At 44.5% G+C, this 18,852-nt stretch overlaps 1 protein-coding gene across 4 annotated transcripts in view; it reads left to right on the forward strand.

Moving 5' to 3' along the window:
* TBX5 (T-box transcription factor 5) overlaps nucleotides 1-18,852 on the forward strand; it is a 399,833-nt gene that overhangs the window by 117,646 nt on the left and 263,335 nt on the right. For all 4 annotated transcript variants that reach the window (XM_069214523.1, XM_069214524.1, XM_069214522.1 and 1 more), the window contains one exon: nucleotides 18,112-18,259. In XM_069214523.1, coding sequence (XP_069070624.1) covers nucleotides 18,112-18,259 — 148 coding nt within the window. The remainder of the gene's footprint in view (nucleotides 1-18,111; nucleotides 18,260-18,852) is intronic.

Raw genomic sequence — 18,852 nt, forward strand, 5'->3', positions numbered from 1 at the left:
ATGTGCCTTTGGGCAGTTGATTGCTTATTAAGGAAATGGGCAATTATCCTCCTGACTGTGGCACATGTTCAATACAGATCACACTCTGAAGAGCACATGCTTTGGCAGTTATAGTTGGAGCAGGTAGAAGGGCAGTTGGTGGCTTGTTAAGGAAATGACCAATTATCCTCCTGATTGTGGCACATGTTCAATACAGAACACATTGTGAAGAGCACATGTTTTGGCAGTTACAGTTGGAGCAAGTGGAATACAATGTGCATAACCAACAAGCATTGGTTTATGCAAACTTTATATTCAATGATGTAATGAATATACCCAAATAAGTGAATGTTGCAGGCAAGAACATCTTACTGTAATCAAGGGATGTGCTAGTGTACCCACTATAGCCCCTAGAAGGCATAACCACATGAAAAGAAAATGACAGAAATGAATGCAGTTTAACCAGATATTTAGCATCTGGAAGGCATAGTGCTTTACACATTTTCTGAGCTAACAGGCATACTGCAATGACATTACAAAAAAGGCCTTTAAAACACAAACTGCTCCCAACTGTAAAACAAAAGTTAAAACCATGAGAGCGCTTAAAAAGACACTGAATGGTGGAAGTTGTTATTAGTTTGGGGTCCCCACTAACCTAGTGTGGGGACGCAGAGATGATGTAGACTGAAAGAGCACGTCGTGGTGAATGTTTTGAAGATGGCCCCATTGTCCTAGGACCACCACAGGCTGAGTTATGAGCAAAAAAGTTTTCTAAAAGTAATGGCCTGCAAAGCTTTATGGGGCAAGCTTCCCGAGTGCAGTGACTATTGTAGTATTGGATGTCCCGCTGTGCCGGAAGAGCCGCTTTGAGGATTTCTGTGTTTTTTTTATGTAAAGCATTTATCAATTACAAGTGTTTTTATGAAAGCTGTGAAGTGTGAAGGGGAGAACCAAAAGAAATGACTATGGTTAGGTAACAATGTAAACAATGTGACGAGTGCTCAAAACTGCCAAAGGAGTTCCCGCAGTTTTGCACTGTTCATGCTGTGAGTGCTATGGCCGCCATGGAGTACAAAGGGGAGAGACAAAAGAAAAAAATAGTTTGCCCATGGTGAAATTCATAGGTAATCTTGCACTAATCCATTTAACAGGGTCAGTCTGCAAGGTGGTAACAAAACGTAAAGAATTGACCAATTATGACATCAAGGGATTTTTGAAAGGCAATCCCACGAACGAGTGAAAGTGATGGGCATGAGATGGGTGTGGTTAAAGGCCCACAGAATACTTACAACAGGTGGAAAAGCACTTGCACGCTCGACCTAATGAAGTAGCGTTTTTAGAGTGGACCAAAACTTCATTCCTCTGGGGAGGCTAGAAATACTTCTTGAAAATAAGTTAGGTGGCTTTTCACTCCAGAATTGTGACTTCAAATAATATATTTTATCTATGGGAAGCTGCGGTACTCTGCAGATGCCGTCATGTCTCTCTCTTGAAGACTGGTCAATCAGTAATACTTGAATCCCGGGCACGAGGCAAGACTTGAGAAAACACATTGGTTGTACTGCCCTAGGACTGAGATTCGATTGATAGAATCCCTAAGGTAAAGGTATTATAACTGGTAACATAACCCCACCTTGACTGGAATATGGAGGTTCGGGTTCCTTATGGAAAAAAGAGTCACCTGGCATTTATAGGTATGGTATGGCTCACTAAAAAGATAATACTGCCTATTTTTTGTCAGTGTCTCATTTGTTGTCCCTCCCTCCATGTTCAGAAAATTAAACTTTGTCAATTGATTTGATCTTGTGGTGGGAGTGGGCTTGTGCAGCAGATGGAGGCATACTTTTCCACTTCACAACTGCAGCATGTAGTGAGTTCGTTACACTCAGGAGAGGCAAGATATACTATTCACAAGTAGAGCATTTATTTTTCAGTTGATGGCCAAATTGAAGTTTGGAGGCAATAAAAGCCACTTTTTCCATAATTGACAAGGGAAAATTAATTCAAAGGGGACTCTTTTGTGAATTTGTTACCACCCCAACTTGACACTTAGTGCCTTTTCAATGGTATGCAACTGTTGTTGAAAACCCCTGATGTACATGGATAGGAAATGCAATTTCAAAAGGACACCCACTATAGCCCACCTCCAGATTCATAATCTATTTTTAAACCTATTTTTGTAGTTTAATGGTTTACTGACTCCAAAAACTGGTTTGACACCTAGTACTAAAATCTTTTCCAGTAGCAAACTGTCAGATTTAGTGAACAGCAGGGTTTGCAATGGCTAATAGGTTTAGTACCTCTGGCCCTAAATATTTCTGTATGAAGAAGCAGAAATAAGTTCAAGAGATTCTTACTGGACAGACCAGAATTAAGTATGATGTGCCTTTTAGCAAATATGATGGATTTTATTTTATTTTATTGAGTAGTTTCTGCCCTCTTTGCCTGAAAGCATCTACTAAGAGACCAGTTAGAAGCTATGTATTTGGCATGGATATCCTTGCCACAACAGGATTTTTACCAAAGGAAACTTCAATTACATAACATGGCATAATGACAATCACAGGCAATTAGGGTAATAATCCAAACATAAAATGACAGACATTATGGGAGATTACATCAACGGCAATTAAATTTTTCACCCAGGCTTAACTAAACTGTTAGAAGAGGGGTTAAAAAGACACGATCAACTGGACTTTGGCAATAATGATTACAGTTATTCTGAACTCTTTCTATGCACTTAATCAATCGACATTTACATATTAAAGAACTGTGAGAACAGAAACGAATTGAAAAAATAATCTTTATACATAAACTAATTTATCAGCAGTGTTCAATGGGGGCTTGGCCTACATTATCAAGGTGGCGGACGCGTGAGCGAGCGGCTCCGTCAGGGCCTATATTTTATCCTTAACATCCCCGACCCTCCAGGAGCTGGAGGTGGCCTACGAAGGTGTGGAGACGATGGGGGCCCCTTGAGCAGGTGCCCGAGGCCGTTTGCGGACATCCTGATGTCGGATAGAACGCAACCCACGGCGCGGGGAACCCTATGGGGTCAGGAACAGAGTGGCTGGCGGCCGGGAAATACCGGTCCGAGAGGCAGACTTCAGAGGAGAAGGGTCCGGAGGGCCTAGTGAGCAGCATCACGGCAGCCGGAGCACCCTGGCTGCTGAGGGGGAGCGGTGCCCCGTGAGTGAAGACAGCATGCAGGAAAGTGCCTGCAGAGGCGGGGCCTGGAGACGGAGAGAGCTTTAATTGGCTGTGGCCTGTGGGCAAAGCGTGCCCAAGTCTGAGGACAGGCCGCGAGAGAAGCGGGCCCGACAACGAGGTACGAAGCGGCTGGTTCCCTGTGGCCTGAGGGGCATTCTGCTGGGTGAGCAGGCAGCCCTATGAGCAGCAGTATTAAGGAGAGAGCTGGCAGCAAGTTGGGTGGCCTGACAGTGGAAATTAGAGCCAGCAGATTTTGGTGGTATATAGAGGGAGGTGCCCCAGGTACAGAGCTTACCTGGCAGTGGGAGCCAGAGTGAGCCAAATATCAGCAGGCGTGGAAGTGGCGACTTGGTGATGGGGTCCTGGCGCAGACCAGGGCCCGCAGGACCTCTTTTGGGGAGCCCGATTTTGGGGACTCCTGTGCCACCCCCACGAGTGACATGGAGCAAAAGACGACTGGTCTCTGGGAGCTCAGATGCGCATTGAGGGACAGAGGTCTGGCTAGGTGACTATTTGCATTGACTCAGCGAGAAGAGGGGGGCAAAGGGCACGGCAGAGAGGATCACCAGCTGAACTGTGGGTCCAGAACATAACTGTGAAAGCGTGGGGGTTGTTAATTTGCCACCCCAGCATAACGGTTTACCTCCAGGGGCCAGAAAAGAAGCAAAGTGCAGGCCCATAAGCACATGGGTGACTCGACTGGGGGAGCCATGGTGGACCCTGTGGCACCACACCTGCAGGCTACGCTGGACAAGATCTTGGGGCCATAGAGGATACCAAGGCGACGTTTCAGCAGGACATCGGCCAGGTATCAGTAGAGGTGAGCTTTCTCAGGGCAGATCACCAGAATTTAGCTGACAGAGTCCAGGAGGCCGAGACAGTTCTGGCAGAGCTCTCGCCGGCACAGCGGGAGCTCGGGCCACAGTTCTCCAGCTCATGGAACGTGTGCAGCGGCTGGAACGCAGGGAGGAGGACGCTGAAGGCCGTAATCGCAGAAACAATGTGCGAATTATAGGCCTCCTGGAGGGTGCTGAGGGCGCAGACATGGTGGCTTTCTTGGAAGGGTGGCTACTGACGGATGTGGCCCCGGAGCTACTTACCCCCTTCTTTGCATTGGAGCATGCGCACTGGGTGCCGTCGAGGGCATTGGCCCCGGGAAGACCCCCTCAGTACTTTTAAATATCTGGGAGTACAAGTGTTCCATGACTTAGGGGACCTTCGCAATGGTAATTCGGGCAGGGCTCTTCGATCTTTGAGGTCTTCTGTGGCATTTTGGTGCTTTCTCAAATTTTCCACAATGGTGCGGATATTCCTCTCTAAAATGATTATTTTACCCCGCCTGCTCTATTATTTCTCCAATCTCCCGGTAACGGTCCCAGTGAGTTGGTTCAGGGAACTGAATACACTGCTCCAAGAGCTAATATGGGATAAGGGCCATAGTCTAAATGCCCTGTCTGTCCTACATTGACCTCTGGACGAGGGCGGACTTGGGGTTCCGAACTTCGAACTTTATTATTTATCGTGCCAACTACAATGGATGCCCAGATGGTTTACAGGGGGGGGGACGGCTGGACCGGGTAACCTCCAGTGGAGAGATTGGGGGGGACCTGATATTAGCGCGAATGCTCAATAACCAGGTACCGTTGCCGGCGAGGAATTCTCTGTTGACGGTGGCCTTCTCCTGTTGGAGGAGGTGCCTGAGACGCATGGGAATGAAGGCAGCTTACTCACCAGCGTTCCCTTTGGTGGCGCTGCCCCAGGGCACCCTGTGGACGGTACTACCAAGATCTCAAATTGGGGCCTGGACTCGGGCGGGAGTAGAGACATTGGGAGATTTCTTCCGGGATGGGGTGATGCGATCCTTCACCAACATGGAAGAGGAGAGTTGAGTTCTGAGAGGTCAATTCCTCCTTTACCAAGTACTGACACATTCCATACGGGAACACTGGCACACAGTGAAGGTGGAACCAGAGGTTCATACAATTCTCCACCTCTTACTGACCATGGGGGAGTGACACTCATCTCATCACTAAGCTTTATAGGGCCCATAACGAGGGCACACTGGAATTCCTTTAGGGCATTAGGGAAAGATGGGAGAAGACGTTGGGCAGAAGCATGACGGACGCGGAGTGGCGGAAGGCGCTGGCGCACCCACGTAGGATATGACATAACACCCGTCTTTGGTACATCCAGTTCAATTATGTACATAGAACATACCTTACACTGCACAGGATACAGGTGATATACAGGGGTCATCCCCGGGCATGTCCCAGATGTGGTGCTGCGGACGCGGACCTAGATCACATGCTGTGGCATTGCCCTGAGATACAGCATTGCTGGCGGCGTGTCCTGGGTGACATGGAAGGGATGTTGGGAGTGAGTGTGAAAATAGACCCCTCTATTTGTCTTCTGGGTCTGAGCCCGGGATCGGCCTCCCGGAAGACTGGCGGTAGATTCTTGGATCTAGCACTGGCATTATTTAAATGCCGAATGGCTATGCACTGGAAGTTCCCTGGCGGCCTTTCAGTAGTAGCCTGGAGACGTGATGTATCAAACTGGGTGCAAGCGGAGCTGCATGCACTGCGTCGAGAGGAGGCCTGAGGAACCCATCAGCGCCCAATTGCCCCACTTTGGGCTGAATTACTGGAAACCTGGGAGAGGCTGATGTAAGAGGGAGGAACTAGATTAGAGAATGGGGAGGAAGAGGCAGGTACGACCCACATGGGTTCCGACACAGATGGTGCATAGGGCTGAATTGGAATGTAGGTAAAAGAGATGACGGACACTGTTAGAGAGGACTCTAAAAGAGAACAATGTGACACTAAGACGGAAGCACCTTGAACCCATTGTATGACATACTGAAAAACCAGCTGTTAAATATTGCAATGAAACCCCAGTGAGGGCAGTGATGGATGGACACCTACTCCTGGGCGGTGGCCCTGTTTACCCTGACCCCCCATGTCAGCACCAGAATTGTCTCACCAGTGCAAAGTTATATTTACTAGTTATTATGGTATATTAGACAAACTGATACAGTGTTGCAGAGTAGGGCGTCTCATAGAGTGGGAATATGATGAGAGCTGCTGCAGCAGAGGGCAGGAGAGTTAACATGATGTGTAAATTAAGTATGCTAACATAATAATTGATGGCCTGTGTTGCATATTCAATGTAGTGAATATTGGGGCAGATGTAGGTAGGTAAAATTTTGCGAATCGGAAATAGCGACTCCATGCGAATCGCTATTTCCGACTCGCAAAACCAAATGCAAGAAAGACTCGCAATACCAAATTGCGAGTCACAGAGGTGTTGCACCGCATTTTGGGACCTCCATTTTTATCGATGTCGCAATTTGCAAGAAGGGTGTCGCAAATTGTGACCGACTCACAAATTGCCTGCAGGTGCAACACAACAGTTGAGAAACCCACTTTCTGGCTCTTGGTGATGATATCAGAACCAGGAAGTCACCAAATAGACCTGGGAGGAGGGAGGACCACACCCATCCCAAACTGCTGAGCCACACCAGGGGAGAGGAGCTGCAGCAACCATGCAGCAACCATGGAGGAGACAGGCAGTGCTGGCAGGAGAAGAAAAATGAAATTCTCAGACAAGGAGTTGGAGGTCCTTACAGAAGAGTGCTGCCTGCACCATGATGAGCTCTTCGGCAAGGCAACAATGAGTGTCCCTGACACTCAGAAGAAAAGAGTATGGCAACAAGTACAAGAAAAAATCAATGCCATTGGGGTAAGCCACCGCACCCTTGAGGAAATCGGGAAAAGGTGGTATGACCTGCTCTCCAGGACCAAGGAGAGGGTTGCGGAGCGCATGAGGGAGATGAGGGACACCGGAGGAGGCCCATCCACCGTACCACCACCCACAGCCCTGGAAACCATGGTGGAGACGACACTGGAGCCTGGGACATCAAAAAGTGAGTACCATGAGATATGCTTTGACACCCACAAATGCAGTATACACACAATCCCAGTACACAGTAGCAGGCACCACCAGACTAGCTCCATTCCAGGCTAGCAACCTCTACAATAGTGCATTATGGGCAATGTAGTACAGTGGTTCAAATTTAGGCAAGTGTTTATTATGAGTCAAAAAACAGATGTGCGAGACTGACAGTGTATCCCCTATGTCCCACAGGTCTCCCACAAGACACCCCCAGCAGCGAACAAAGGCAGGGAGAGGAACATGGGCCAGACCCACAGCACGAAGCTGCCAGTGACACAGCAGGGCCCAGCAGAACACCACCAGAGTCCATGGAAGACCCTACGCAGGACATGGAGGCAGCAGGGGTAGCACCAGGGCCCAGCCCCACAGAGAGGCACAAAGAGCCAGCAGCTGGAGCAGTGTGCAGACGCCGGCACAGAGTGCAGTCTGTGCCCCGGGATGATGTAGCAGACGTAGACTTTGCAGGACTGGAGGCATCACTGATTCAGGGTCAGCGCCTGCAAAACAGACAATTGCGGTCAATAAACATAAACCTGAATAGACTGCAGACCACAATGAGCCCACGTCTGGTGGCAATGTTGTGTAGGATGGCACAGGTGGCAACTATCTTGCATGCTGTTTCTGGGACATACTGGAGTGCATCTTCACTTTTGTGGAGGCATCTGAATCTTGCCTTTAACAAGCCAAAGGTCCTCTCCACTACAGTTCTGGACCGCCGAAGTGCACTGTTATATCGCCTCTCGTTCTGATTGCCAGGTGTTAGGTATGGGATGAGTATCCATGGTCTCAGGGCATACGCACTGTCACCTGTTTGACAAAAAAGGCAAATTTAGCACGGCATCACAGGGTTACACAGTGACCTGTATGTATGGCTTCAGGGTGTAGTCAGCAATACCTAATAGATATCCGTCTCCAAACTCCCCACGTTCTAGGCGTTGGTGTATCCCACTGTACCTGAATATGTATGAGTCATGTGTTCTCCCTGGATATTTAGCTACAATGTCAGTAATGACATTATGGGCGTCACATACCACCTGGATGTTTAGTGAGTGGGCACATTTCCTATTGCGGAACACATATTCCAGATTTGCAGGAGGGCAAATTTGTATATGTGTCCCGTCCACACGCCCTATTACATGGGGGAAGTTGGCAATTTTGTAGAAGTCCAACTTGGTGCTGTTAATTTCTGCCTCATTCCTGGGTAGACATATATATCTGGACATGTGTGTGAGTAAGGCATCTAGGAAACATCTGAAGAATCGTGAGAGTGCACTTTGGGATACCCCACCTGCTAGCTACCCGATGCCAAGAGGTGCAGTGAGCATAGCACTTGCACATGTGTAGGGATGGCGCTGCCGCGCAATGTCTGTCGTTCAAGTTGACGATTCAGTAGTTCAATTAATTCTAAGGTTACAGCACTTCTCAGTCTTTATTTGTCATATATCTCCTCCTCAGTTTGTTGAAATAATGTCTGCCTGGTTCGGTATATCATCTCCTGTCTCTGCCTCCTCCTCCTCTGCTGGGCAGCCTGGACTCTCCTCCTCCATGCTATCACGTACAGTTCAGCCATTTTGAGTCACCCAGATGCCTTCTGGGTCTCCTTTTATACTTTGGTTCTGGTTAGCACCTGCTCTGAATCAGTGGTAATCTGGATGTGCAAAATGGGCTTTTTGCAACTATTCGCAATTTGAGACTGGCTTTTGCATATGGTTTGCGACTCACAATTTGCGACTTCCTATTTTCGGTTCGCAAAATCAGGTCGCAATTTTTGCGAGTCGTGTTGAGTCGCATCGCTATTTGCATTTCGGAAATGGGATTTTTGCATCCCATTTCGGATTTTGCAAGGTCACAAATAGCAAATCGGACCCTTTGCGACTCGCAAAACTTTGCTACATCTGGCCCATTGATACGACTGTATTGTGACTTAAGATACTCTGCAACATGACTTGTTAATCCTATGAGGACTTCATTTGCTGGAAAACTGTCAAAAAATATATCTTTGAAAAAATCAGCAGTGCTCAACTTGGGTTGAGAATTCTGATGCATATAGAAAAGAGAGTTTTGTAACTATCAAAAGGGTTGAGGACGTGGTCCAAGAAGCAGCACTGTAGTAATCTGGAAGAGAATAGTCTGACTGTTCTTCTCATGATGCAACCATTTGCGTGATGGAATACAGCGTCATCTTTGATTTTTAGGGGTCCCCGGCCAAAACAGGGAGACCCTGTACAGAACAAATCCTGCAATGGTCTCATTCTTAATCTTGCTAGATGAACCCAGTTGATTGAAGAGGAAATCATTCCTAAAGGCAACTTGAATTTCTTCACAGAAACTAACTTTCTTTTTGAGATCACCAGAGTGAGTTTGGAAATCTTTTGTTGTCTTGCTATTGACAGATAAGCCTTGTTTCCATCTGTGTCGAGTTTTGCACCCAAGACGACGATTTTGCGTGTTGGAATAATAGCTGATTTCTGGTGATTTATAATCAGACCTAGATTGTGAAATAAGCTTAGACAAGCGTTGGTAGCATTGGAAGCCTGCTCAGAAGTTGGTGCCTTTATCAGCCAGTTGTCTAGATATGGGAAAATTTGAAAACCTCTTTTGCGGAGAATGGTCATCACTGGTGCGAGACACTTCATGAAAATTCTTGGCGCTGACTTCAACCCGAAAGAGAGAACCTTGAATTTGCAATGGGCACCGACACATTGAAGCGAAGGTATCTGTGATGCCTGGGCTGTGTAGGAATGTGGAAATAGGCATCTTGGAGATCTAATAATGTCATGAAATCTCCACTGTTGAGAAGGTGGAGGATATCAGACAAAGCGATCATACGGAAGGATTGTTTGCCCAGATATTTGTTTACCTGTCTGAGATCCAGGATTGGTCTCCATTCTACTGAAAAAAAAATTATTAGGAAGAACCGAAAGTAAAAACCTAGATCTCTCTGATGGATCGTGACTTCTTCTATGGTGCCCTTGGACAGCATTTGATATACCTCTTGCTTTAGTAAGTGAAGGTGGAGTGAATGTGTTTTCACTGGAGGGTGTTCTGGTGGTCTGTGCACAAACTCTAACGTATGACCCTGAGTTAATATATCCAACACCCATTTGTCTGATGTAATTTTCTGCCAATTCTGTTGGTAATTTGAGGTATTTGCTCCTACTTGCTTGGTTTGAGGAAACTTGGGAGCTGCAGTCGGCACCTGATGAAGATCATTGTTTACGGCCTGCTTCTTGATTCTGGGGGGTGTTTCTTTCTGCCACCTTGCTTGGCGTAAGCTGTCGTAGATGGTTGCCGGTAAAACTGTTGGTAGGCAGGTCTGTATTGGGACTGTTGATACTGTCTGTGGTAGGTACCTCTGAAAGATGAGAAACCTCTGCCTCTAACCCCACAAAAGGATTGCCTCTTATATTGTAGAGTACCCAACGAGTGCGTAGTGCCTGTTTCTCTCTTGATGGCTAATAAATCATCATCAATGTGTTTCCCAAAAAGGGGTTTGGTGTCCTAGGCCATATCGAGAATCCTTTACTGAACCTCAGGTCTGAATGAGGTAGCTTTCAACCAGCCCTGGTGGCACAAGAGTGCTGCTCCTGATAATTGTCGAAAGCCTGTGGAGGCTATATCCAGTGCACAATCAATAACCTCTGCCGATGTGCGCTCACCCTCTTGTAATATTTTTCGCGCTTCAGGCTGCTTCTCTATTGGGGTGAGGTCTCTAAAAGCGCTCATGTTGAACCACATCTGACGGTCAAAGTGACCTAAGATAGCCAGGGTGTTGGCAACATGCACCGTAATGGCTGACATTGATGAGAACCTTTTTCCCACATTATCCAAACATCTGCCCTCTTTGTCTGGTGGGGCTGAAATGGGAGCAGATGGATTTTTAGAACGCCTTTGGGCAGCTTGAGACACAACAGAGTCAGGTTTAGGGTGCCCTATAAAACAAGCTGGATAGTCATCCATAGTCTTATATTTCTTGCCTAACTTAGATGTACCGGCTGGACTATGGCTGTTTTTTTCATAATTTTCAAACCCTCACTCCAGATGAAATCTATGATGGGAATTGATCTCACTGATTTTCTTGCTTGTTCCTTAAAATCATGTAGGAAACACTCAGAATGAGAAACAGATGTTGGCAAATGGAAGCGGGCCTCTGCTCTATCCATCAGATTTTGAAATCCTCCTTTATCCTCCTGAGGGGAATTTGACTTATGAGGAGGTGATGGCGTAGGGGCCAAGTAATCATCCCACTCATCACTAAGGTGTTGAGGAGTGATGCTCTCTCCTTCCTCCCTTTTGTCCTCTGAAGAGGTGATTTCGTCCCTGGAGGGAGCAACTATTGAAGAGGTAGGTGTGAACCTAGGTGTTGCTGGAGGTGGAGCAACGGTTCTCGGTGAAGCCGGTGAGTAATGTTGTACTTGTTGTGGCTGCTGCGGCTGCTCATCTGCTTGAACTGGAAACCTCCTCTTATAGTCTTGGAGCATGATCTGAAAGTCCTGAATCAATGAAGCAGGCATTTGCATGGTATCATGCAGTTGTTGATTCTGTATTGGCTCATAATAATGCCTTGATGAGCATCATAAGAGTCATATTGATGGTGTTCGTATTCATCGTCATCATCCCGGTATTTGACATGTAATTGTGACAAACTATCAGAGTCTCCGAATGGTCCGTCATCTTCAGACTCTTCCCAGTCCAGTAAATGGCTAGGCACTAATGTAGTCACCTTGCTAAGAGACGTGTCATCAAGATGAAGGGCAGTTCTGGAAATTCTAGTGTACTTAACTGTTGTTTGAAGCTCCGGAGAACCAGCAGAGGAGGGAACTGTGTTTCTTTTAAATATTGTCTCTCTTAATGTTATTGCGATCATTGACGGTCGTATTATCATCTACAACAATGTCATTGACAGTGCCGACAACGGTGCTGTCGTCAATGGTGGTGTTGTCGACGGTGCTGTCGTCGCCGGTGTCTTCAACTGGGTCGTTTCCGTCGACGAGGTCCTCGTGGACGATGTCTTTGTTGACGAGGGTTTCTCCAACACTGTTCTCGTCGACAATTGGCTTGTCGATGCCGCAGAACATCTCGCTGATGATTCTGTCGATAGAAGGCTTTTGGTGCCACTCACCCGCCCAGACGAGACTGGCGTTTTCAACACCAACGTCAACTATGTCATTGTCGATGACGGTCTTATCGACGAGACTGTGGCAACGGTGACTGTGGTCAACAAAGTTAATACTATCGTTGACGTTAATGCCATTGTCGACTTTAATTTAAGTGATACCTTTTTTGATGTCAAGGTTCTGAAGAAGGAGAATGTAGGTGAGTCTCCTTTATGCGACATGGAGAGGATGGCTGGGAGGAGGCTCCCCGTGAATGTTTTTGAAGGGTCTTTATGGTGAGTTTTATGATGTTTTCTGCTCTCCTCAGACCGCCCCAGGTCAGATTATATAGACCTTTTCTGAGGCTTCAGGTCCTTGTCACTCTCCTCACCTGATGTACCAGATTTTGACTGCAACCAGATTAAAGTCTTCCTTGTCTATATCGCAGCGTTTTAGCAGACGAGACGCGGCATATTTTGCAGTCTTTTACCTGATGCTTGGGATACAGGCAGTATAAACAATCCTTATGTGGATCATCCACATGGAGCCTTTCCTTGCCACAGGTCTTGCAAGGGTGAAAATGGCCTTTCTTGGACGTATCAGACATTTTCTGAGAGAAAAATAGTTCTGAGAGGAAAAAACTGAGTAGAGCTCAGGGAGACTCCCTTCACATGACGTGCGGCCAAAAATCTGAGGAAAGGAGCCGCTCTTGGGAGTTTTCTAGGAGGGTGCTGGCACCTGATTGGTTATAGGTCACATTTGGTTATTCTTTCAAAAGAACATGGATAAGCTATATGTTTAAGTTTGCTAGCATTATAGCATATGGTCATTCTACTTACTGCTTTCTAAGGTACTGTGGTACTTCCACTTCGACGATGGGGATGATTCTGATTCAAGCATGTGAATCTATAAAAGATCCAATACTGGATAACATTTCTTCCTTTGAAACTTTAAGTATTATTGCCTTACCTAATAAAAAGGGCAGAGCCAACACATTGTGAGAAAGCTACAATCGATTACAGAGTCCAGACAACAGATTCTGTCCTACAGATTAAAATAGGTGAACAATAGGAACCTGGTGAGGTTTGTATGGGGTTTGTAAAAGACAGTCTAGGGGGAAAATGCCATCAGACTAATGCTGCATCTACTCCAGGTCCCCAAAGAGAAGCTTTTGAAGTGTGCCAGCTTAAACAATTATGTTAAAATACAGTTCTGGATTTCTCCTGGATGTTGTTTGACCACATGGACGTTGGTCACTTTTTTTACAGCCCCGCTGTCATCATATATAGTAATTATAAAGATGGAGTAGTTATAAAAAGAAGAGTATTCTAGTTGCTAGAAAAATTAAATAAAGGTGTCTTCATGTGGCTTTGCTGTTATACAGAACACCAGATAATTCGCCCTAGCTACGCATTAAAACATGAACAAAGCTGCCAGTTTTGATTCCAAAGTTCTACTGTTCTCATCTCCTATATCATCTTGGTGAAATGGCCTAGTTACATGCTGCAAAGACTGGCTAAAATTGTGTCTCATGCGTATATCAGTATGCAGTTTAATTTTTTTCAACAGCACTTTTTATTGGGTCTCACCAGACTACAAAGTCAGGACACAGATTTGACGATTCTCACCACGCAAAAGGAATGCATGTTCCTACAAAGTAACACATTTTACCTCTCTTTTTTCCCAGATCTCTTTACACACAATAGAATAACCTCAGCACTCTGAATCGATGTCACTAGTTAAGTCTTCCCTTGGACTTCTCAATAAACTTAGGGCAAAGTAAATTACTCTTCTATTGATCGGGCACACCACATCTAAAGAAAATAGCCTATTGAACTACAGTCTAGCCAGATAAGAGAGCCAGAGGGCCCACAATAGAGAGATCTATTGCAGGATGCAACATATGGACACACATCATCATTGGCTTTGTTGCAAGTCACTGAAAAGATATTTCAGATTCATTAGTGCCACTGTGATAGAGAGGGAGGGTCATCATTTTGGCTGTCATTAAACATTCCAATAATAGCAGGCAGTTCTTTTCTATCATAAGTTTCAATGTCAAATCTTTAGCTGGAAGTAGCACAAAACTGGGTGCAAAAGAAACTGGATGTCCAAGGCTACCTTTTCCAATATTGTTTCTGGAAAATTATTAGTAAGGGATAACTGCAACATGTGTGTAGGTTGCCACAGTTGCAGTCCACAAACCCTCCTGCAGTTCACGTCAAATCTGGTTTATGTACTTTTAGGTTTGTACTAAGTCTGTCTATATGTACATCGGATTTGTAATGCACCAGATATCTGTGCATCATATACTAGCAGTAATGTATTTTACCATTGTTTTCATGAATTTCTCTTGCTAGATTTTTTTTCCTTCTTTTTATATCAGCCCATTCTCTGTGTATGACTAATATCATGAGCATTTAAAAGATTGCTGAGATTTAGCTCTTGATCCAAAATCAAAGAAAAAAAAATGTTGAATGGTCTGAAATATCTAACAGTAACCTTCCCGATGGTCAGCTGACTTAGCCAATGGACAGTGAAGTCTCTCCCCTTTATACACGTGATTGCATTGAATAAAACATGTATTCAAGGCTTAACTTGTAAAGGAATGAGTGTTGGTGTCCGAAGCTTTGCTCAGAAGCCCACATCTGGCACTATTAGATGTCAGCACACCGAAGAGCAAGGTCATTACCAGACGCCCCCTTCCCCTTTTTCTCACTGTTGAAGGTCCTACTTCTCCCTTTGTGATGGCTATCCCTTCTTCCTCCGTCTCCTTCTTTCCCTTCATGTGGTTTACTCTTTCCTGCTCTCTGGAAATGTCTGATCAGCAAAATGAGTGCAGGTGCCCCCGCCGGTTCAAATTAAGCACTGCATTTAATGGGCAGACTTTTTATGAAAAATGTCTGAAATTCTACATCTATTCAGGTACCACTGGATATAGGCTACTTTTTGATGTACAAATTGCCTCAGGATCCCGAGAGTCCAGGGAGTGTCTCAGAGTATCCTTCATACTATGGAAAGATCAATCTAGTCCATTATCCTGTCTCATTTGCTTTTAACTCATTTTGCAATTGGTTTAAGTTAGGAAACTTGATATATACATGGAAAGTATGCAACCAGACACCATTGTATTTGAGTTTCTGAAATAGGCTAACTGGAAGACACATTGTTTTCTTCTGCAGAAATTAAGGACTGAAGATGGGCAAAAACAGTTTAGGTTCTGCCATGGAATCGAAAGGAATTGAGTGTAGAGCACAACGTTCACCCACCAAGGGCAACTTGGATGCAAATAACAAAACAAATGGCAGCGTGCAGACATCAAATTGGAACGCAAAACAGTAAAAAAGTTGTAAAGCCTTTATAAAGGAGAAAGTGGAATATAATGTCTTTAATCCCAAACTATTCTAGAGCTACAGCACTAGAAAGAATAAAGCTACCCGCCCACCTTCCTTTCTTAACATGTGCTATAGTGAACAGTAACTGAGAATTAGAGCGTACACTTCTCACCAAATTAGAGAACTTGAAGCATAAAGCAAGAGGAGATTTCTCAGTACCACACCCAAAGAACTTTGAAAACTATTCTTTGCTGAGCTGGAGGCCTATGTGACTTATGAATGTGTAACATCACCAGTTTCTTTAATATACATGCGACATTCACAGCAACATTCTGAATTCTCTGCAACTGTTTCGGAGAAGCTTCAGGCAGTAATGGGTAGCAGTAAACAATCTGAGAAAGGGTACATGCAGAGATGAGTTACACATCCAGCTGTTATGCGTAAAAAAATGTAGTACCTTTTTTGCTAATTTCAACTAAAAAAGCTGAAGAGACATCCCTAATATGTTGTTACATGGAAAGGTGAAGTCAAGGTAGACAGGATTGACCTTGATTGAAGGGGCACATCTAAAGATCTGGGCCAAATAGATTAATGATTCCCTTTTAATAAAATCAATTGGAGAACATTACGAGCCATAAAGAGAAGGGTAGCTGATAGGTAGGGTGTCAAATGAACTACTGAGCAGAGGCTTGCTAGTACAAACATTAGGTCAGCTGTGTGTCCCAGCATCCCCAGATTAGATGCTTTCCGAAAAAAACTCCTTTACATTCCTAACACCCTGCATGAAAACCGTCTTCAATTTAAAACTTCTGATCTTCTCCACTCCTTTTATTCTTCAATGACAATTTCCTAATCACAATCTCTATACGCCTTCTTTCTCCAAATACAGCCAGTGTCATGTGTTTGCCTTAATCTCAATGATATCAGTGATTGTATTTCTGCAAATTATTCGCATCTCATTTCAAAGAACATAATAAACCCCACTGTTAAACGCTTGCGTCACCTCTAGCTCATTTATTAATCCCACCACCCTTCTGCATGAACTCAAATACCCCCATTAAGGATCACACCTAACTCTTATTAATCTAATCTACCACAAAGAAATTTAAGTAAATTCACAAAATGGATTCCTTGGCAGCGACAGATAAATTTCAATAACCAACAATAACCAATAAACATGAACTAGGCACTAATACTGGGTTTCAGGAGCAACTTGCTGCCTAGCGCAAAACGCTTTACTGCCTGGCATAAAGCTCTTCAGTGCCTCGTCAGGGATAGTAAGTGCTATATAAATGCAATCATAATTACAATTGCAACCTATAATCTAATTGGTAGTACTAGTGTCAAGTGTGTGAGATGTGTTTAACATGAAAGACAGAAGTGCTGTTTCTGGCCTGAGATGCTGATAGTTGTGTACCTTTACATCTGCCCGCCTCCATTTCAAAGCAGATGCTCAGGTCAATTCTGACTGAGAATCTAGAAACATATTGACTGAAGCCTGTCTTGGAAAGTTGCAAGATGGAAAATAAACAAAAGAGAAAGGTAAAAGAGAAAACAAATGTCATAAATTTCTCCCACAATGACAGTAGAACATGTAAAAATAAATGTCCATGTTATTTAACTTGCCTGTAAAACTGATGGCTTTCACATATTTTAAGGTTAGACCAGAAAAAAAAATGCAAGGACAATAAAGTCAGCTATTTTTGTAAAGGCATTACAAGATTTCTGTGAGACATTCCTCAAGCTACTGATCTAAGGGCCAGATGTAGGAAGCACTTTGCGAGTCGCAAACGGCAAAATTTGCCGTTTGCGACTCGCAAATGCGTGTTTCCTATGCAGAAATGTGTTTCCTTGCAGAAATGCATTTTGCGAGTCGGTAAAGGAAGGGGTGTTCCCTTCCTATTTGCGATTCGCAATGGTATGCAATTCCATTTGTGACCGCTTATGCGGTCGCAAATGGAGTCGCAGTTACCATCCACTTGAAGTGGATGGTAACCCATTCGCAAACGACCCTTTGTGAATGGACCCCAAAATATTTTTTCAGGGCAGGGAGTGGTCCAAGGGACCACTCCCTGCCCTGAAAAAACCGAAACAAAAGGTTTCGGATTTTTTGAAATGCAGCTCGTTTTCCCTTAGGGAAAACGGGCTACATTTAAAAAAAAAAAAACTGCTTTATTGAAAAGCAGGTCGCTAACATGGAGGCCTGCTGACTACAGCAGGCCTCCATGTTAGCGAATGCCTATACTCGCTATGGGCACGCAATTTGCGACCCACCTCATGAATATTCATGAGGTGGGTCATTGCGACCCCATAGCGAGTTGCAGTCGGTGTCTGAGACACCGTACTGCATAGCAATTTGCGAGTTGCAAATTGCAAGTCGGAAGGACTCGAAATTTGCAACTCGCAAATTGCTTCCTTCCTACATCTGGCCCTTAGTTCTTACCATGGTAAATTGCTTAACAAGGCCTACTAAGTAGATGCCTTGATTCTTCAGCAGACAGGATAAAAGTTCTGATATTTATATTTCTTTTTTACAGGTCTGTCACAGGGAAAGCTGAGCCTGCCATGCCAGGGCGGTTGTATGTTCATCCAGATTCACCAGCTACTGGAGCTCACTGGATGCGACAACTTGTATCTTTCCAGAAATTAAAATTGACCAACAACCACCTCGACCCATTTGGGCATGTGAGTATCTTCATTAACATACCTGAAAAGTGAATGTTTTTTTGTAGTTTCGCAGAATAGACCGGCATTATGAACAAATTATAAACAACCTTAAGACTTTGGATACCAAATATTTTCATACTTTGAGTCCAGAAGTGTTTTCAAAGTTTTAACGATAAGTAGCCTAAACACGTAAATTCACTTTTCATAAACAAAGTATATATTTTTCTTTGACGCATCCGAAACATTCATCCATGTGTACGTTTTTCTGCCCTCATAATTGAAGGGAACATGTGAAAATACTTTAATAGATTTCTGCTCGTATTTTGCTGAAATTTTGTTTTCGTTTTCAGACAAAGATAAAAACCATTCAGTGACAACAAACGTTATGTTGAATGTGTTGGGAATACAAAAAGCAGTTTCAACAGGGTTTGTGGTCTGCACAACTTAATACTTAAATGCGAGTATTTTCTTGGAGACTCAGTGGTTATTCTGCACTTTTTTACATGGAACATATCAATCCAAGGGCTGTTGAGAACAATCTTTAAAAAAGTACATGTCTAACTGGAAACCAAGAGCAATTTCATGTTGATCACAATGGAGCGCAGAACGAA

Source organism: Pleurodeles waltl, chromosome 11 (assembly GCF_031143425.1).
Source record: "Pleurodeles waltl isolate 20211129_DDA chromosome 11, aPleWal1.hap1.20221129, whole genome shotgun sequence".
Lineage (NCBI taxonomy): Eukaryota > Metazoa > Chordata > Amphibia > Caudata > Salamandridae > Pleurodeles > Pleurodeles waltl.